Genomic DNA, 21919 nt, shown 5'->3' with positions numbered 1-21919 from the left:
AAAATATGCCTCTGCAGTTTCGCAATGGTCAGCCGGTTCAACTATTTTGCCGTCTAGCACCACAGTTGAATGAAGAATTTTCTTGCAAATAGACCTAGCATATATGTTATAGCACTGGGCTCTGTCTTTTATACGTTATTCATGTGAACACGGGCACTTTTACCTTGTAGATCATGTCTTTTTTCGACGCTTGTACATAAGCTTCTGGGCACTGCTCTATACGCAGATAAAGAGCTCGCTGAAATCACGGTGTGGTACGCTAAAACAATTTGTATTGGAGAGAAATGTAGGCGTAGGTGGCGTCGAAAACATAACAGAATCGATTTCGTGCAAGCAATATGTGTTCGCTGAAAGGAATATGCCGTGGCTTTAGGTGTCCATGACTTTCCCACTTGCCAGCGCTCATGTTCGCTCTTTGAAACATTTTTCGCGAATTTCCCTTCAAAAACAAACATGCACATAACAAGAAAACAAGGCCATCTGAGCCTTTCATAAACATCCCACATGAACGAATTTGAGCATGACCGAATTGGTTGGCAGCGGTCTGTTCCTCGCTTGTCTAGGCACACGTGCGTTCATGCGGTGACGCACAAAGCACCACGATACGCACAACGAAACCTCAGAGGGCCGCAGAAGAGGCTAGCACACTCGCTCTTCTAACTGTTCATTGCGAAGAGGTGTAACAGCGGCTCGAAAGCCACTGCCAGAGACTTCTAAAAGAGCCACGAATCAACAAAGGCTGCCATGATCTTGAACAGCTCATGCGACTCGACACTCCACCTTCATGCGACTCGACAACATGAGCGGCTTCATGTGACTCGATTCTGCGCCTCGAAAAGCTAGCAATCCCTGCCATAAGACAAAGCAAAGATGTCAAGTGAAACTTTGGAAGGGAAATAAAGTGCCGTTTCAAATCCTAGACTGTACTCACAGAAAAGCTACCAGTTGGAAACATTTTGAAACAATTTGAAAAGTGACTCCTTGGACATTTGGAGGCTGTTCTCAATTCACAGTTGCAATAATAACGTTTTCTGTCGTGCTAGTTGGCACATGGCTCAGAATTGGTGGTGTAAATTCAGGCCAGTAGTGAAGAAGACACTAGAAATGTCGAAAAGCGCGTGCTCGCAACTAAACTTTACTCTTCCGAAAGCTTCGGTCAAGAACCCGCAAGCATGCGACTACAGCAAACAAAGCAAAGTAACAATATCTAAAAACACCGCTTGATCAAAACCTACGATCCAAAAAACTATTCTCAGTTTGATGAAAATTAATATAAGGGACGCTGACAAAATGGTCGCCAGCTTTCTGCATTGTGTATAAGCTCAGCCAATTGCCGTCACCACCTTGTCTTCGCTCTTCCGCAAAATGAAAGTGCTGCCCAGCAGTGGTTCACCCGTGCAACCCTCGCAGTGATGTGGCAAATGAAATCCGGTCCCATTCCTTAAGCGAAGCTTTCTGGAAAATGAAATTTACTCGCAAATGTCTGCTTTTCCACGTATTGAGTGTCTTCTTCGCTTCTGTCTAACATTTGCACCATCAATTCAAGTTCATCACAGTTTCAACTCGATATAAGAAAACAATGAGGACGCTCGGATTGCTTAGAATAATGAGGAAGCTCGCAAACTCTATAAAGAAATGTTTTGCCTCTTCGGAATACAGAACTGTACCTTATTGACAGCCAAAAGCTACCAGAGCAATTGTTTTGCCCCGAATCCACTCATACGCTTGTGAAAAGTTCATGAGGGCTGCCCGAGTGGGGCTCTGACGTAGAGCCTCCTATGTCGCCCGGACAGAGGGGGCACTATGCTGCTGTGACGCAAGTCACGTAGACGGTTGGTTGCAGCAATGACGATATACGCGGCCTCGCTGAGAGGGAATAAAGTGTTCGTGAGAGAAGGCTGAGGCAGAAAGTTGCAAAGAGACGTTAAGTGCTATGAGATCACGAAACCAAACACAATTTTACTTAGCACCATCCGCTGAGTAAAAGCACTGCCGACTGCCTAGTACACTGTCCCGTGTATTTGCGTAGTGTGCAGCCTCGTCAAATAAAAGCTAGAGTCGTGGGTAGAGCACCCAGACCTTTTATTTATTACAGCGTACGCTCGAAGAAATACCCGCCTCTGCGAAATGACAGGAACATCACTGCTTTTTCTTTTCAGTTTTTTTTTCTGAAATAAAAAAAAAACTTAAATGAATCGGGTTCGGTGCTGGGCCAGGCTAGTTCAATAATTCGGTTTGATTAGTATATCCTAAGGACTTTGAAGATTTGCTGAGGAATTCATTTTTCTTTGTATTACATAGAACACTTGATACCATTGAGTTTTGTCAGATAGAGATTTACCTGTATATCTTATTTGCCATCGTCAGGTGGCTTATCAGTGCTTACGAAATGAATACATTGACTATTCGTGTCTTCCAGCACGGCTCGTCAGTGCTCCCATTAGCTTATATAAAATGGAGAATGATGTGCACGTAGGGTTGGCCGAATTGCACGGCATTTCGTCGAAGCTGCCTACGCTGTTCACGCGACATGAAGACGAACCCTTGAATATGCTTGAAAATTGTGGAAGGTGTGACCTACCAATCATTCGGAAACTATTATTTTGAAAACATACACTACATTTTCACACAAACAGCTATTCGATGCTTGCCTTGGGAAGGCAGCGAGATTCCGTGCTGTCGAAAATCCTAACATACGTATAATTGCGCCAAGTGTATGCGTTTACTGGACGTACAGTTGAACCGTGTCGCGGAGGATGCAGTTACTACTCACTTCCCGAGTATGTCATTATGGTGAACACGCTTCCTGGCCAGGAGGCGGAAGTGTAGTCAGTGGCAAATGTGTCCATGATGGCGACAAAGTAGAAGCCCGAGTTTATCTGCGTCGCCATATTAAAAAATGACGCGATGGCTGCTGCAGCCGCAATGCCCCAGTTTTGATCGATCCCCTTGGGTGGGACGCGCCGCGAGAGCCGCCTCTCGAAGCTGGACTTTCGTTGGTCGGTTCCGGAGGACATCTCGAAAGCAGCGCTTGACCTGCAGCAACAACATTGCAAACTTTATTGTTTTTGTTTTCACAGAACACGTATTAGTTCCTTGAGCGAGAAATTGGCACATCGTATTTTATATGAACTGCTCGTAAGCGAACACTGGGACGAAAAGAAACACATACGTACAAAAGCTCTTCCCAATGTCCCTTATCGGGGGAGATTCTCGAAGCCCCGCTGTGGTGGTCTAGTGGCTAAGGTACTCGGCTGCTGACCCGCAGGTCGCGGGATCGAATCCCGGCTATGGCGGCTGCATTCCCGATGGAGGCGGAAATGTTGTAGGCCCGTGTGCTCAGATTTGGGTGCACGTTAAAGAACCCCAGGTGGTCGAAATTTCCAGAGCCCTCCACTACGGCGTCTCTCATAATCATATGGTGGTTTTTGGACGTTAAACCCCACATATCAATCAATCGATCGGGGAGTTTCTCGAACTCATGAAACACACAAAGTAAGCAGTCGATTTACCATGGCACACGTAATATTATTATGCCAGCTGCCTAAATATATCTATCGTTTCAAAGAAGGACGTACTCTAAAAGTAAATTGGTGATATTCAATAGAATATTACGCCTTGATTCACCGTCAGATATGCTACAGATGACCGAATTAGAGCCACTATTTGAATAAAGAGAACAGGCATGCTTGGATTTCTTATCTTAGGTTAATTTTTATAAGCTTGGAAATAACTCGGACGATTACTTTCTGAAACACATCGATCTAGCCTCACGTAACAAGCAAAACCATTGCATCAAACCTGTATTCGCAAAAACTAATTTATTTTAATATTAAATGTTCCTTCGAACAATTACCGAGTGGAATTCATTATATTGTTCTTCACCTTTGGTACGCAGAAAGTTTTGAACTTTTTGTTTTTGTGTCGCTTTATGTCCCTCCTTTCCTGCTTGGACTACTGTCTGCAGTATTGTACAAAATAAAAAAAATAAAAATATGATGTCTATGAAAACCTTTATGCAGTGAAATGTAAAAATGCTCTATAGTATCTGAAGAGAACCATTGTTTTCGTTAGGCAGCGTGCCACTGGAAGTTACGAAAAAAGCATGTAAAGGCTGGTAGTGATCGCAGATCCGTACCATGACAGTGAACAAGTTAGAAAAATACGAATCGGGGGCGGAACCACTTATGGCAGGCATAATTAGAATATGAATGATAGTTACGGTATTTCTCAAGAGAAAAGCACACTGTAAAAGCCCTGGATGCCCGTTGCTGCTTACCTACGGCGCCGGAACCTACTGGAAGGAAAGCGTTGTACTGAAAGTGAGGATGACGCAGGGAAGTATAGAAATGAGAACGATAGGAAAATATAGCACAACAGGACATCTGAGTGGCTCAGAGAACAGACGCGTGTTAAGGACATCACAGCCAAAATATGGACTAAAATGGGCAGGGCATGTAGCACGCAGGTACGATAGCAGATTCTTGTTAAGGGCAGCAAGCTGGATTCTAATGAAAGCCAAGCGCGTGAGGAGGAGGCATAGAGTCAGGTTGGCAGACGCGATTACAAAAAAACAGTGGTAACATAGCCGCAGCAAGGACAGGACACGTCAATTGTGCAAATATGGAAGAGGCCTCTGCGCAGAAGAGTCAGCATAATGACGACTATACCGACGATGAATCAAGTGTTTTCGTCACTGTCGTCGGTACAGCGCAAGACTCGTGTAGGTAATAAGACGAATATCAGCTAGCAACTGAAATAACATTATTATTTTCACAAACAATGCAGAAAGAGGAAGATGGCAGGATGCGATAAAAAATTCGTAAACAGGTGGCCGACCATTCGGCACGCGGACTTGTTTTATTGAAGGTTTCAACTTTGAATACAAGGCCCCAGTTGAAACATCGGCTCTTGAACGCCCCCTCTCCCCAATGCTTGCAATTTTCTTTTATGTGGGAAAAATCATAGGATATAGACTTGTCCGTTTTCTCTCTATGTGCCCGTCACGGTACATAACGTGCAAGGTACCCATTAAAACCGTAACATTCATGATGTAGGGAGGCACCCCCTTCCCTACGCCACTGTCCCATTTGTCGTTCTGCTGATGAGCGAAGTACCCGCTACACATCAGTAGGCTGGTCTAGTGGGTTACGGAACTTGACTGCCCTACTGCAGGTTACAGGATGGAATCCCAGCCACGGCTGCCACATTTTGGATGGATACAAAAAATGTTGTAAGGCGGTTTACTTAGACTTGGACGTATGTTAGAAAACACCAGGTTGCCGACTGGTCCGGAGTTTTCCACTAAAGCCTGTCTAACAACAATATCGCGTTTTGGGACGTAAAAGCCCAACAGCTATCATGAGAATGCAAGCCCCGCGTTAATACAAGTTTTCTTCTTCGCAATTTCTCCTTTATAAATCCCATAGAAATACCATTACTAAAATCAGATGCTTGAATTGAATATACCTGCTTCTACATCTGACTATTGTTTGATTTAGGAAAAAGTGAGCGAGATTGAAAGATGTAGGAGGTCCTGGCTATGTTCACGGGAAAATTTTTGTATTGATGTGACGCCCAGTTATGGCTACGAAGCGCTGGGCAGGCATGCGATGAAATTGTGTAAAATTGCGTAAATTATATCGTCATTACAATATTCACGAGTAAGACGCCCTATGAAAGCACCGTCTACAAGCAGAACAGGTGGTGAAGCAGCGCACAGGTGGTACGCCCGCTACAGCACATCGCAACCTTGAGTTTAAGCAGAACACTGCACTCCGACAGGGTTGTTTAACCATGACCGAATAAATCACACTGGTGTTTTTTTTTGCGCCTCGAAACCTTCGGCTGTAGCAGATTAGCATACTAGCACACCGCATTCTAACCTTGACCAAACAAGGGTCTCTTACATGTTCTCCAAGCAGTATTTATGGCCATTTCATGCAGTGTACAAAAATTGTGTCGAAACGAAGTGCACGTTTGGTTTATAGTTGTATGCCCCAGTAAACGTTCGCTTGAACTTCTGGGTAGAGCAAAACCTGGCTATACTTTGCAGAATCAGAAGAGTACGTATACAATGATTTTGTTTTACATTTTATGATATTTAAAAGAAAACATAATTAACAGACATCTGCCCTTGGCAAGGTAAAAATTTGTCCGATTAAAATCGACCATCCAGCTCCTTCTAGTCTATAGTTCTTAGTATTAAAATTGAAAACTGGCCTTAGGTTTCGAGACTCTTTCGGCTTCCTTTTAAAAGGGTGACGGTTCGGCCAACTTTGAAGCTACCGACTTTTATTTCTACATTTATTCACTTCATAATTAAAGAATAGAGATAATAATGGCTGGATAGTTTCTCCTGTTTGTATATATTTTTTATAATAGCACTGTAACCATACTCAACCCCGCCACAATATGATCACCATATGGGGCCCCAAGCACTTTCAAACTCAAGTGTAGCTATTCATGTTAGCAGAGACTTATGCATGATAGTTTCACTACCATGTATAAGCCTAGCTTTGAGTCCTACTCTAATCTTGATTATTATGATCTGCATTCACCAGCATATTTCACGTACCGATGACGCGGCTAATGCTGACAGTGGTTTTTTTTAGCCCACTCCGCGTAAAGCTGTTTTGTCAATATCTCCAATGTGTATTCTCGCCGTTCCTGGGTTGACCGTGGCACATACGTGCATTGCAGGGACAATTGTTCTCAGCTACGTGCATGCTCAGCATCAACACTTGAGTAAAATAATGTTTCCTATCGCTCTATCCCAACACGTGAGTGGTAGAAATGCTTTTACGATGCATACAAGAGCGAAATGATGTTACTCTTAGCATGACCTTCCAATTGTGTTCATCGTATATTCACTGATTGCTCTGCCAATTTTACCACGCTAAAATGACAACCACGAGACCACCAAGGTGGAGGTTGTTAGATAGATAGACAGACAGATAGATAGATAGATGGATAGATAGATAATTAGATAGATAGATAGATAGATAGATGGATAGATAGATAGATAGATATGCTCAAAGTCACCAAAGTTCGATAAAGAATGCTTCGCATTTAAAAGCATCGTTTACCCTGAGCTTCGAGTCGAGGAAGTTGCAATAAAAACAGGGTCCGAAAGGCATTTCCTCTTTTTGCTTTCTTTGGGGCACACTGTAGGTCGTTCCGCTTTGGTTGAGCAGAGGCTATGATGCCGGCTGCAGACCTGGCGGTCGGGGGCTCGATACTTGCCATGGCAGTCACATTTCGAAATAGTAGATAAACGTGTAGTGTGCGATGTCAGTAAGCGTTCAAGAACACCAGATGACCAAAATTTCCAGAGCTCTCTACTACGGTGTCTCTCGTGACTATATCTTGCTTTTGGGACTTAGCACCTCATATATCATTATTATTTTATGTCTCCGCCAAGAAACTAAGTCAGGCTAGCCATAGGGAAGGCGATATTTTGTGTTTGTGCCTGCGCCTGTGTAGATATTGCCATTAATTTACATTCTGCAAGGTGAAGCTTGAGGGTCTCTTGTCTTTTAGGACGGCGTCTTTGGGATGTTTTTGGGTTATATTACACGAATCACTTCACTTGAAAAAAATTACCGCTAGTGCGCATGAATTTCGTTTTATTTTCACCTAAACTACAGGTGGCTTACGTCATGACCACACCATGCTCGTACGCCTACATAGCCTACGGCGAACCACTACGGTTCCTAATAATGCAGATATTGAAATCAAACCTGTACCTAAATATTTTTGTCAATCTGTGTCCATTATTCTTGAAATGCTTATAGACTGTGTATAGACTGCCTAGAGTGCGTTTTCAGAATGAAAACATTGTTACACATCCAAAGGTTTATCATCTAGCCAGCCAACAGCTGATGGGTGATCAGAGCACTACAGGATTGTACAGTATCTCTCTTCGTAATAAGAATGTAATGAGCACTACAGAAAAAAACTATGCACCATGATCCAAAGATGACGAATGGTCTCTTTTTTCTTTATTTTGGTACTAATTTCTCCAGCCCAACTCTCGATTTACAGGTGAATAAATGGAGATTTCAGTCTTTCTGCGTACGTGACAGCCTAACAGACAGTAGTTAATTTGTTTGTTATGTGCCGCCTGCAATCAAAACTTCCATCTCGCATGCTTCCATTTTAGTGTATTTGAAGATGCCAGCAACATTCTCACAGATTCACTAAGCGCTTAGTCATAGCTACGTAGAAAGAATCGTGCAACTGAACTGCGCGCTAACTTCTTAGCTGACTTTTGGTAATTCGCTTGGACAAATTTTCTGTCATCGTTGTTTACGCTCCAGTACTACAGCCACAGTAGTTCGTTCTAGCCGAGCAGATGATTACGTCCAGAGCTCTGTTTCGTGCGTCACGGCTGCTGAGAAGAACGAGGGTATTCAATAACGATGAGCCGAATAACCATTCGAAGTTGCTTTCAATCATAACTGACTCAAGCGAAGGCATATTTGCTTGTTCGACTGAACAAATTGGAAGCTAAAAAAGACGAGCTTGAATGCTGTTGACAAACGCTCCTATACAGCGGCTGAGTGCTGGCGGTGACGCATACGCGTACAGTGGCAACAGCCCGTATGGAAGGACTGACGGCTAGAGTAGGTCGACGTTGGTTATGCGACTAATACTAATGTAACATGACGTTGCTAATCGAATATTCTTTTGATGCAGTTGTATTACGCGAATTTCAGGCACTCGAAAACATACTGCAGAGCAAGTGCGTGCTCTCTACATATGTCAACGCATACGTATACGTGCATCCATCACATAATAAAAACTAATAGTAGATAAGCGTTGGACACTGTATACGATAACGATTTGAAAATACTTAACAAGTAACAACCTCGGTGACTCGCTGATACCTTCTTGATGTCAACCTTGTTTGGCTATGCTTCTGCCATTTCACGTGTCTTTGTCGAAGCTTTTGCTAATCAGTACCATAAATGGCTATATATGCTTGCTCCCTTATTTGAAATCATTTGTGTGTGTGTGTGTGTGTGTGTTTGTGTGTATGTGTGTGTGTGTGTGTGTGTGCCTTTACATCTATTTCTTTCTATAACGTTTGTGCAAACGTTTTCGCAATTTTAGTTTATCAATAATTTATAGAATAACCGTTTTCAATCTTTTCAGAACTTCTTAAAGTACGCTACCCCTGATTTGATGTGCCGTTGCTGATGCTTCACACAATGATTGAAGGCGCCCTAGAAGCCGTGATTGAGAGTTAAAGGTCATGGAGGATGCTACCGTTTTCAGCGTGCATTGCCAAGGTCCCCTCAAGGTTATTTTGATCATTGGGAACAGCAGGAACTCCGGTGGTGCCATGGTGTCAGATCGAGGTTTTACAGTTGGTGGCACAACGTTGCCCCACCCATTTTGGCCAGCAGCTCGGACACAATAAGAGTTGTGTGCATCGCGGTCTCACTGTTCAACACTTCTGGCCCCGTTTACGCACGGACTCACCTTATCTTAGTATGCTCCGTGGAAACACGATGAACGATTTTTTTGGGTATTCCATACTCTTCTGCGATCATCCGAACACTTAATCGCCTGTCATTGTCGAAAACTTCATGCAGTTTTTTTTTCGTGCCGAGTCGTCCGTTTGGGATTTTGTCGGACGTCTCGAGCGGTCCTCGTGTTGACGGACTACTGACCAACTCGGACCCCTGTGTGCCGCATCAAGGTGTGGTCTTTTCGATGCCTCCTTGACGTAGACTTTTTGAAGCGTATAAAGCGTTTCCGCCTCGTTTTTACTCTGTTTCAAACAAAACTTGACTGCGTAACGCTGTCGAAAAACCGGTTTATGCTTTTTCTCTACGAGGCTTCAGTAGACACCTACGTGCGTAGCGTGACCTGCCTCAGCAACCACTCGCAGGAGACAGAAATCGGTCTGGTTTTGAAGCTTATTTGTTCCACTGACTTTGCCTGAAGCGCCTCCCCGCGAGGTGACATTGCAGACCCAAAATAATAAAAAAACCCGTGAGCTTTCAGTACAGACCCTGAACGTCTTTTTCTCCCTCGAGTCAGTGACTCGCTTTCTTTCTCAGTACTTTTTTGTCTTTTTTTCTTTGCTTATTTTTCTATTTCCTTTGCTGTCCTTCTGTATTCGTGCTCCCCACCTGCTTTCTATTCTTCTCACCCTCGTGTATCCAACTCTCTTGTATACTATACTATACAACGCTGTGCTGTGCTCCACTGACGTTTAAGAATAGCGAAATGGTTTACAATGCTCTCGCCTTCAGATCTTGGGGACATGGGCTTGAGTCTGCCTCGCTAACAATTTTTTCACCACAATTTTCTGTCTTCCGCCATCTTCATTTTTGTCTTTTCATATCTGTACTCGTTTTCTCGCCCATCAAAGTTATTATATAACTCTGATGGGCGCACACACCACAGAAATGGACACATCCCATTGCATTGACTGACTAAAAATTGAGGAAACAAACAGGTGGCAAAATTGGTTGGAGGACGCACGTTGTTGCTTGACATGTGTATGCATCTGTGCAGAGTGCATCGGCGGTAATTGAGTGCGCGCCGGTTTATGATGAAGATATTTTTGTTATGTACAACACTCGACTAACCTCGTTCATAACAGCTCTGCTGTGAAATTTCTGGCGACACGCTCACAGTGGTCTATAGTACATGGTCATAGTGCTCAACTGGTGACCTGCATGTAGGTCGCTGGATCGAATCCCGGCCACGGCGGCCGCATTTTGGACCAAGGCGAGAACTCTGAGGCCCGTGTGCTCAGATTTCGGTGCTCAAAAAAGAAACCCAGGCAGGCGAAATTATCGAAGCCCTCCCCAACGGCACCCTTTATGTTCGCAGCGTGGTTTCGCGACGTTAAACCACCGTAATTATGATTAGCGAAATTGCTGGCTAAGCTACGTTTTGAGGCGTCTAATACTACAGCCACAAGCTGTATATTTGTTTCAAGGGAAGGGTGTATCCATGTGGAAATTTCCTGTTTTGTGTGCTTTCCGTAATGTGTTCACAACTCTTTTGTCACGCCTGCTTGTTTCGGGCTATTGTTATGAATAGTATCTAGTACTTATGAACCATAGTTATGGCAATGCCAATGTGTCTTGTTCATTTGCTTGGATATTCGAAACCCTGCACACAACCCGATTTTGAAACCCCGCAGCCGCTGTGCCCACGCACTGCAGTGCACAAGTGCAATACTGTAAATGTTACCTTATACGCACAGCTTTTTGTTTAATTCTGCTCATTGCTACTCTAAGTGAGACATTTAGATGGTAGCCAAGACAGGCAATACCACATATACAGGAAAAAAACTGACATTTCAAAATCAAAAACGTTACTATTGTTTCCTTAAATTGCAGTGAGCTGGTGCGTTTTATGAACAGCTCACAGCAGCCTGGTGGAAAGAGGGACTCACTGTAAAAATATTTTAGGTGTAAGACCATGTGTGCGAAACGTGATTGCATAAAATGCGGTTGGTTTCGTATTGTGCTCAGCAGCTGTTAGAATTTATTCAAGTAGTTCCACAACAAAGAACCCCAGGTGGTCTAAATTTCCGGAGCCCTCCACTACGGCGTCTCTCATAATCATATAGAGGCTTTGGGACGTTAAACCCCACATATCAATCAAGTAGTTTCACAATATGTGTCGTTGATACGCGCAATTACACGTTTATTGTACTTCGACACTGGAACAATGGCCTTACCAACTGTAAATCTCTTGCTCTAGGAATCCACGTGTCGCTTTTTCGCCAAGTGGTGGTGTGACCGGCAGATGAGGCACTCTCAGAATTCAAAACAGCGCTTATGCACTGCAAGTTATTTCAGTAACCTTCAGTTTTCTATGAAGAGTGCCTTGGTGGAGCAGTGGCTAAGGTGCTCGGCTTCTGACCGGAAGGTTGCAGATTCAATCCCAGCCGCGCCGTGCAGCCGCAGTGGTTGCAGTTGCAGCGATTGCACGATGATTTCGTCTACTGGTGCAATGTTAGAAGACGGTAAAAACACTAGATGGGCGAAATTTTCCGAGCCCTCGACTGTGCTTTCTGTCAACATTTACCGTGCTTTCCAGGATGTAAAACCTCATACATTATTATATGAGGTTTTTTATATGAACTTCTTCATGAAACAACTCAGAGTATTATACAAGCCACGAAAGAACTTGCTTCTAACCCTCATGCCTCCGAAGAAATAAGTAAAGGAGTGACATGTTACTGCGAACGTTTGACCATGTGTGTGTCACTGCATGGACACTTTGCATGATGCAGAGGTCGTGACATCGCATCCGCGCAGCGGCAAGCTGCCATTCAGTCACTTTTATTTTCATTTTCTTCACTAACGCTGCTCTGTAGTAGAAGACTCCAATATACGCTTCCTTCCTACTTAACGAGCACAACTACGCCTGTTCGCTGCTGACCCACTTTGGCCTTTTGGCTTCCCACTGCGCAGAATGTGTATGCACGGCGATGTTTCAAGACATGAAAGTATCGGCGTGCTCTGCTGATTTGGTAGAGAGAGGTGTCACCGAAGCATTTATGTGAAAATTAGCAAAGGGTGCGTCAGCGCTTTCTCATTTGCACTTTTTCAAAAAGACACATATTATTTAGTGGCACCTATGTTACCACACGCATAACACATGACACGCTTCGGTGGCACTTATAGACGTGGAGGCTGATATGCTTTCTTTTATTGCGGCCTACCAGGTTTTGATTACTGAATGTGCACTATTTTTACTTATACATCCTTGTTTTGTTTTTGCTTTTTTGAGTCGCTACATAAGTCTTCCCATGCTCGAAATAAAACTGAGTTGTTAGGTGGCGCATTACTGTGTGTTGTCCTTCGCTTTTCCTTCGGTCCGTCTCATATACAAGACGGCGACGTGTGAACTAGCCCTCGTAGCAGCCTTCCGAGCGTGTTCTATGCTTCCCTGGCAGTCTTTATGTGTTGGAATCCTACGAGACAGTCTAAATAAAAACGCAGCGCTAAATTGTTCTGACTTTTTTGTGTGTGTCGTTCGTCTACGCTTTTTGTCAGTGCTGGTCAAAGATGTAGCTTTGGCAGCATGACTGGTCGAAAATAGGGGTTGCCGTTTTCTACGAGAGGAACGAAGCGGGTTCGGCAGCTGAGGTAACTGCTCACTGGGTGCGCGGAAGCTGCGCAACAAGTCATTTGATTGGAACTTTCACACGCGATGTCTCCTTACCTTCCACGCTTTTTGTGCGATCAAGTTTACACTGATGCTGCGCATACAGATATATACACGAATATGCAAATTTTTCACCGGGTCGCGTCAACCTTGACCACATTATCTGGCGCTCTCTCGCTGTGGCACCACCAAATGCGCTAGCCCTACATTTAAGATAACCACGCTCGAGCAGTGGGAGGCTATGCTGCACAGCACTGCAGACACTACGGCTGTCCGAAGACTCTATTCGCCGTCTGAGGAACGGGGACTCGTGGCCCGCACCTTTCTTGATCACAGTGAGCATACACAATGAAGTTTTGTTTCTTTTTTTTATATCTTAGCTAGATTGCCCTGTAACTTGTTGTATCTACAGCGCAACTAAGTAGGCTCCTAGTAAATTAAACAACGTTGTACTTGTTGCTTGAATGCTGACTCTAAGGTTGCGGGATGAGATGCCGCTATAGCGATTGATGAATTCTGTATGGTCGAAATATCCGGAGGCATTCATAACGACATCTCTTATAATCATGTGGTTACGGGGCGTGAAACCCAAACAGTTATATTTTTACATTTGACTTGCCTAACACATATAGCGAATATTAGGTACTTTAACTTTCTTTTCATGTTACAAGCCACTTCGACACGGTAGTAAACTGGTTACGGTGCCCGGCTGGTGACCGTAAAGTCGTGGGTTCATTTACATCTACACGGCATTCGAATTTTGTTAGAGACGAAATGGTATGGGGCAATGGTGACAGCATTCCACCCACGACCTTCGGACCTACAGTCGAGCAAAGAGCAACACCCGATAGCAAAAATTTTCGCAGGCTTTTTTAATGGCGTGCCTAATATTCATATCGGGGCTTTGACACCTGAAACCCCAGAAGTCGTTATTGCGTTGCGTGCCAGCATGTCTTAACGTTCTGCGTCATCATGTACATCGTCTTTTCCTCTGAATTATAACAACCTCTGAATATTCGCGATTGATAGGAAACATTCGGCACTTGATGTTTTGTTGACTTAGGTCAGTGCTTGACGTTTATATATCACGTAACGGTATTCGAGAGCATCACAGGTCTGTAATCTCTGTGCTCATTCGCTGCAGTTGGCGTATACTAAGACAACGGTAGGTTCTGGCGTACGGAAGGCACTATTTCATGTGAAGTGCACGCAGAAGTTTGAAGAAAGGCCGCAGGAAACACCAGATACGTCGTTTGCTAAAGCGCTTCACCGAAGACCCTATACAAGCGGAAGTAGAAAAACGGCAAATTTAACGCCGTTGCAGAAACGTTAATTGTTTACCTTCCTAAACAGAAATTGATATAGGGATATGTACTCTATGATAAATCACTTAACGCACGTGTCTGATTCTTCTAGTTTATGTTTAAATTTCAGCTTCATCTTTCTGACAATACTGCAAACGTCTCTAAAGCTTGGCATACTCGATTGTGTAGACATAGGCATTAGACAATAAACATCGATAGATCGAACACCACAGGATCAATATACTTAATAGATAAACTTACCGTTTTTCGGCCATCATGACGGTAACGGCTTATTGCGCACATGGAAGGACGCATGCGAAGCGCTTGGGACTAGTCTGGCAAGCGACGTAACTGTGCGAGGTGATCATTGTTGGCGGCAGCTGGCGTCGCTTTGATCTCATTTCGTGCGGCTTGATGGGAAGCCGCATGTGCACGGGCGGAGCTGTCGGCCATGAGAATTAGTTTTGGCGTTTATAATTTTTTTTTGTTTTGCGCTGAAATTCATACGACCTGCCCCGCCAGGCGTTGTTCATAAGGCTGAATTTGACAACCGTTTGCACTCGTAGAGCAGTGAGATATTCACTTGCCCAGCTGTAGGCGCTTGAAGTGAGTTGCCATTGCTGCGTAGCTTATAGTGAGTCTATACGCTGTGCATCAGGCCATGTAAGAAAGTTTCACGAAGTCTTCCGAGGTGAAGAGGTTCAACGAAAGAGGTTTCTCATGGTCGGCATTTACTACGGTGCTTGTCTGCTGACGCCATAAATGCTTTTTCAATCCAAGAGAGAGAGAATTAACATTAGTGGGCTTGAGCATTCGATGGTACGTGCTTGCACCAAATGGCGTGATTTCTTACTCTCAGGACCCGTATGTTTCCAGTAATTCTGGGCCCCTGGTTGTCAATGCAAGCTGAGTCGGCTGGGCGGCGCTTGACAACAAGGTCTCCCATCGCTCGGGGGGTTCGTGATTGGGTGTGTTGGGGGAAGGGGAGGGGGGATTCTATTTGATGGAGGCGAAAATGCTAGAGCCTACTGTATTGTGCGACGTCAGTGCAGGTTAAAGGGACCCTGATAGCGTTCTGCGATTTTGTTCAAACACATAAAGGTCATTTACTGGGGAAATTAAGCGCTCTGCGTAAACTTCCCAAGTTACTACTACAATTTAAAGTTGAAAATTGCTGTGGATCACCGCGGATCAGCCAAACGTGTAATCAATGGTTCATTCTCCGGATGACACCCCCTAGAAGTGCGATGTGACACAAGCTACTAAGATCAATGCGCGTAAGAACAGATGGAAGGTTGGTGGCACACGTCGGAGCAAATGTCAGCCACTCCGCAATCTTAGTCTCTGTTGCCAGACGGCGTGAGTGACACCGGGCACACTGGGCTGTGAACTCCGAGATTGCGCGCAACCTGTAGCTGCGCAGTTTCGGGAGTGATCACTTTGCGAAGCTGAAATCGTCGAGCGCGCTCATGAGAGCTCTGTGATTGCCAAATATGCCAGCGTGTCTCATGAGTTGAGAAAAAAAGACAGGGGTGAAAAGGCATGGGATAAAATTGTCCATAGCGACCTTGCTACACGGCGTGCCACTAAATTTGTCGTGCGAAACGTTTGACGATTCTCTAGCCGAAAGACTGACGAGAAGTATGGGCTTTATGATGTGAAAACGGGAACAGCACAAGCCTGCAGTGTTTCTTGATTGAGGTGGTTGTTGCGCAGAGTAAGGTGCTTAAGAAGACTTTGACCTAAATGAAATGCATAGTGATTGATGCATTCTCAATTAAAGAAACCCTGACTGTGAAATTTTATTATTGCCCTGATAATCATGGGAAGTGTGGCGAAACTGTCCTTGTAAAAAAGACGTGGCGTGCAGATGCACAACAAGGTACCCAGGACTGTAGTTGTCTAGCGCACGAAAAAACACGGACTGAGAAAGACGGGACAGGCACTATTTTTCTCCGTCGGTTTTTTTTCGTGTGCTAAAGAACTACAGTATGACGTACCAACACGCCCAAAATGCTATGTTAAAAAGCCTCGACCACACAGATGCCCGCGTCTGTGATTCTTGACTTTTTCATGTTGTCGTTGGCACATTCTGTCTTTTGAACGTGAATGCTATACCAGCTAGCTCAGATCTGTGTTTTTCAGAAGTTTATCCACTAGTTGAAGTTGGTATTGCGCCATTTGTAAGATAATATTCGGCAGGCAACGCTGTAGATAGCTCACTGCAGGAACGCCGGATAAGTTCCCTTTTGCCTACTACTGGGTGTCGCATGATGGGAAGTTGGTTGGCGTCAAGTGTAATCTCCCGACTTCTGGCATTGCGTGTGCAGAACCGCTATTAAGACACTGTTTGCAGATGCAAATACGGCCCGTCGTGGAGGAAAGATGCGTGGACGCACGCCTACAAAGGGTACTGAGCAACAGGAACGCCGACTAAAACTTGCAGATTTTTTTTTGTATACATGTTCCCACGCTATATGTTCATTCGCGATTAATCACTTCCAACTAGCTCCACTTTCTGTGCCTTTTTTACTGTGACTGCTCCGTCAGGTAACTAATGCATCTGCGTCCCTAGTATTGCTCAACTTGGGGGCAAACAGTTATTCTCTTATTTTTTATACATATATATGTGCCTGATCTATTACTGGCATTTTACTATTACCTGAAGTAAAGAACAGAAACCCTGTACATCGGCTGGCCTGGCAAAAATGACCCCGAATTGCAGGCATTGACACTAAATGTAGGGGAGCCGCTGCCCGGTGCAACATTACGATTTACGTTTACTTGAACGCAAACTTTATTACTCAAGCAGCCAGAGCGCGCTGTCGAGCGAATATAAGAAACAGACTCTGATAGCCTTACCGCACGCTCGCGAAATGTGGATGGCTAGTGGCCTTTTATAAGCACGATCGCTTACCATTTGTATTTATTATCCGTCGTCCTTTCTATGTGTGCCCAACGACTTCCCATGACAAGGCGCTAGCAGAGGCTTTGTATTTGCCTTGAGAGTTAGCGGTCTCGCAGAACGTACTCTTAGCTTCTGTATGTTCAGGGAAGCGTACATGAAATGAAACAGCGACCATATCAGAATAATAAAGTTAGCATGTTGTTTTTTGCAGAAGCAGAGGTGAGTTGTCCTATAACCGGGAACACATGGATTGGCGTTTCTGCAGAACGCACTTTGTGGTTGACAGGCACAAAAACGCGTGCAATGATTCGCAGCATAAAATGGCAAAGTTTTATTGTGGCATATTTTTCGAGTGATTCCGGCGGCCATACAACCAGACAATAAATGACAGTGTACTGCCGAGTGCAAGTGTAGAGACTTTTGCGAAAAGTGCGGCATGTTCATGGTTCTACTACATTCATTCAAGAATAGAATTTGGTCTGGATCCGCTTTTTAAAAAATCCATTAAAACTAGAACATATAATGCTAGATATCAATTATGTAAGGGTATGTTATTATTCTCGTTGGTTTTGTAGCTCGCTACAACCTGGTTGGGGCACCGGAAGTAGCTCTGCAAATAAGCTATTTTGTCGCTCTTCGCATGTTACAATGCGTTAGGACCGAAAAAAGCGCTGGATGCGAAACGAAATGATCCTAATGTGATTAGCAGAAATAATACACTCAGCATTTTAGCTCAGTCCACGTAGAATGAACGTTTGAAGGAATATTTCACGGGCATTATTCTCGGAGCATCGAGACAGTGCCTGTGCTGATGGTGCTCTGCTCACACTATTTAAGCGATATTGTCCTAGTAGCTTTATAATGATTGTGTTGCAGAAACATACTGCGCGATTTATAATATTATCTGGAGTTTCACGTACCAAAACTTCCATATGATTATGAGAGACGCCGTAGTGGATGGGCTCGAGAAATTTCCACCATCTGTTAGTGCACCAGCGTGCACAAACATCACACAGTACACGGGCCGCTACCATTTCGTTTATTCACCGAAATTCGACACTGCTGCCGAGATCGAACCCGCGACCTCTCGCTCTAAAAGAAACCCGAGGATTCCGGGAGTAGATCTGCTACACAATAATCGTCATCTGACTTGATCGCGTTTTCTTTCTCGAAAACTAGGTGCCGGCCACTTTCCTGTTGAGAATTCTGTGATAACGCGCGTGCCGTTCGCAACCGCGAACTACCGAAACCATTAGGATAACGCGAGGAAAGTACTCGAAAAAGTTGAGAATTATTTTTATTGCAATTATAACGACACTCTCGGCTGGATTTTGCCGCTGGCATCGGCGTCATGCACCGTATTTCTATACGTTTCTACATATATAAAAACGCAAGAAAGAAAAAAAATCAGAAAAAAAGACTCCGGCGCGCGGAATCGAACTTGGCTCCTCCGCGTGGTGAACGCGAGGTGTTAACCACTGAGCCAACTTTCCAACGGCAAGCTACGTATCTCTACCACTTACCGACGTTAGTTGGCATGTCGGGGGGGGGGGGGGCTATCATGTTTTCAGCATTATCAGCAAGATGGCACAATGAGCGCGTGGCTGCTCTCGTCTCTAACGCGTACTTTGGCCCGCGGAAAGTAGGAGGGTGGACGATTTCTCACGCACTCTTATCTCTCAGTGGGGATGATCGTATGTCTATGCTGGCGTTGGGCTTTTACTGGAACGATTTGGTTGCAGTTACGGGACGCAGAAATGTCACTGCAATCGTTGCCGAGCCTCCGTTTGTGAAAAGTGTCCGCTTTTCAGACACAGCGAAGTAACAACTGAGACGATTATTCACGCTCATCTCTACCTGCGAGTACGTTTCGTGCGCCATTTGTGCTTTGGTGGCCGGCCTGGAGTCGCTGTAGATGAATTCTCGTTTGCTGTGGAGCATAGCTATAGCTGTAGCTACTTGCTCCACTACTTCGGAATTTCGGGTGAGGATTGTGGCAGAGTTAAGAGTCTGCTGCATGGATGATACCGCGACCGCGGCGAAGGCTGGGTTGTTGTGATAGGCAGCGCGTCCACGAACGAGAAGTTGTCCGTTTCTATGTCTATGCGCTTGAGAATGGCGGTCGCTCGCACAAGTCGCCTGCCTCTGTTGTATTCAGGGTGTACATTTCGTGGAATGGGAGCGATCGTGATAAGGTCGCGATTTTCACAGAGAATTAGAGTCAACCACCGTAATGAACGTCTCCGGCAATTAAGACCACCTGAGGTTCTTGGACGCGCACCCAAATCTAAGCACACGGGCCTGCAGCCTTTTCACCTCCATCAAAGATGCAGCGGCCACGGATGGAATTTAATTCGCGACCCTTACATGGGCCGTTAAGCACCATTAGCACTAGACCACCGGGGCGCGTAGCCTATCTAGGAGATGGAAGAATTTTGTCTGGCGTTGAACATGGGTAACTGGTGTGCCAGACTTGTACACCTTGCCGCACCGCCGTTCCCTCTACTTTGCCCGCCCTACAACTGGCAGAAACAAAGGCAACCACGACACGTCATTCAGCCTATACCTCATACGCGGCGTTTCCGCTCGAGAAGAGGATCACATGATCTGGTAGCACGTGTGCATGAGCACGTCTCTTGCACCTGCAAGCGAGGCGCAGCACTTGAAGTGGCCGTGTGTCGGTTGGTGTGAGCGTACACGACAATCACCCTTACGCATTTGATGCCAAAAGGGAGTTCAGCCGTGGCGCTCTTTAGGATGTGGGCACCCAGCCGTCTACAGAATCTACAGCTCGAAGGGATAGCAAGATGCACAGCGTTGCCCATTCCAGCTCTCCGGAGGGTGTTTTAACGAAATGAATGAAAAACGTGGCGGGACTCACTGTGAAGCGCAATGAAGTTTTAGTTGCTTCGATTGAGACTTTGACTGCTGGGAAGTGATTAGTGATCCTGACATGAACATGGCAGGCGCCACACATGGCCAGGATGCATGTTCCATAACAGAATGACAGAAAAAGAAATGATTGGCGTTGACTGCTTATAGTGTACTCTACGTTCAGCGGATGCCATTTCGTACGGCAGTGCGCTGCATGTACCGTGTATACTCGTGAATAAGCCGCACATTTTTTGTCAATAATTCCTGCAAGGTGCGGGTTAAACATGAATCGGGCCTATGGCTAGACATTAACAAACTGTAGTGCGACTGCGACTACTGTGCTGGATAATTAAAGAAACTGGTGACAAATATGAACGTCTTGTTCAGCGTTCTATGTTTAATCACTGCCGTGCGAGCTCACGTCATCATCGCGCTCCCAAATTTGGTTATGGGAAATTGACCCGAGGTGGTACTATTTACAAGCTTTGTTTACACTGGTGTGCATAGCATAGACCAAGATAGAGGACAGCAAACACAGTTGTTGTTGTTGTTGTTTTTCTCTGCACATGGCCCGTACACAAAGGAGGGGATTGGCCGATCATAAGACGAATTTGCCTGATACTTCCTGCATTGCTTCATTCCTAAAAAAAAACTTTAGTTATGTAATTATGATTTCAAGTGGCAACTGCGAATTCAAAGAAAAAAATAAAGAAAAACAAAAATAGTGAGAAGAGAATTTAGCAAGACAATCGTTCAGTCGCAGTGATCTATTTCTGAACGGCGAATAAGACATCCCTGTGACTTAAACCCAGTGTAGAGGCTCCAAATGAGAAAAGAGAAGGTTCTTATAATTGCAAGCCCAGTTTTTGAAGAGGTGGTGCTAGTATGCTTTGCCTGAATAAATGGAAAGGCGACAATGTAATAGAAAATGACCAATCGTTTCCTCTTGATCACAGTAAGTGCACATAGGGGAAGTCAATAAACCTAATCTATGCAAGTATAAATTGAGGGAGGTGACGTGGCAACGAAATTTTGTGATGACATTTTACATCATTCTCGAATTAGACAGCTCACTGCGCCTAGGAAATAACAAGTGGTTGTAATCCGGAGAAGCCGTCAGTGCAGGGTCGGATAAGTTTGGCCTGACTTTAACTGTGCGAGATCACGCCACCGTAATGTGTACTAAAGGAGGCAAAATAGGAATGATGGGTGTCAAAACCGATGCCTACGCAAGAGAATCAGCTATTTCGTTTAACAACAAATCTTTGTGTTCTGGTACCCAGAATAAATGGATACTTCGGAGATGACAGGGAGTCAATGATTTAAAAAGTTTCAGTATGGGTGAGAAACCGGATGTGGACAGAGAAGAGCACATTGATAACGAATCAGTTATGAATGCTACGACTGGAATCGATGCATTTACATTTCGCAGAACTAACAATATTTCCATAAATTCAGCCAGAAAGGCAGAAAGAACAACTGGTAAGCAAAGTGAAATTGACCAATTAAGGACGGGGCAAAATATTCCAACGCCTGATTTTTCTTCTGATTGCAATGCATCCGTTGCAATAATGACATGTGTTGGCAGAGTACCTAAATGTTCCTGCAATAAACCATTTAAAATGGTTGTAGGTAATAGCTTAGCGTGAGTTGGAAAGATATAATGTAAAAAATTTCTGGAGAA

General features: G+C 44.6%; 1 protein-coding gene across 1 annotated transcript in view; it reads right to left on the bottom strand.

The window, feature by feature from the left end:
- LOC119168588 (monocarboxylate transporter 12) overlaps window positions 1-14837 on the bottom strand; it is a 48491-nt gene extending 33654 nt beyond the window's left edge. Inside the window, exons 1-2 of the mRNA XM_075890800.1 lie at window positions 14715-14837; window positions 2774-3036 (exon numbers count right to left, since the gene is read on the bottom strand). Of these exons, the coding sequence (XP_075746915.1) occupies window positions 2774-3036; window positions 14715-14731 (280 nt within the window). The 5' untranslated portion in view covers window positions 14732-14837. The remainder of the gene's footprint in view (window positions 1-2773; window positions 3037-14714) is intronic.
- Between the last annotated feature and the right edge of the window lie 7082 nt (window positions 14838-21919).

The sequence above is a fragment of the Rhipicephalus microplus genome, chromosome 3, assembly GCF_043290135.1.
Source record: "Rhipicephalus microplus isolate Deutch F79 chromosome 3, USDA_Rmic, whole genome shotgun sequence".
In the NCBI taxonomy this organism is placed as follows: domain Eukaryota; kingdom Metazoa; phylum Arthropoda; class Arachnida; order Ixodida; family Ixodidae; genus Rhipicephalus; species Rhipicephalus microplus.
Note: the sequence above shows the minus strand (reverse complement) of the source record. Positions and strands in the feature narration are given on the sequence as shown.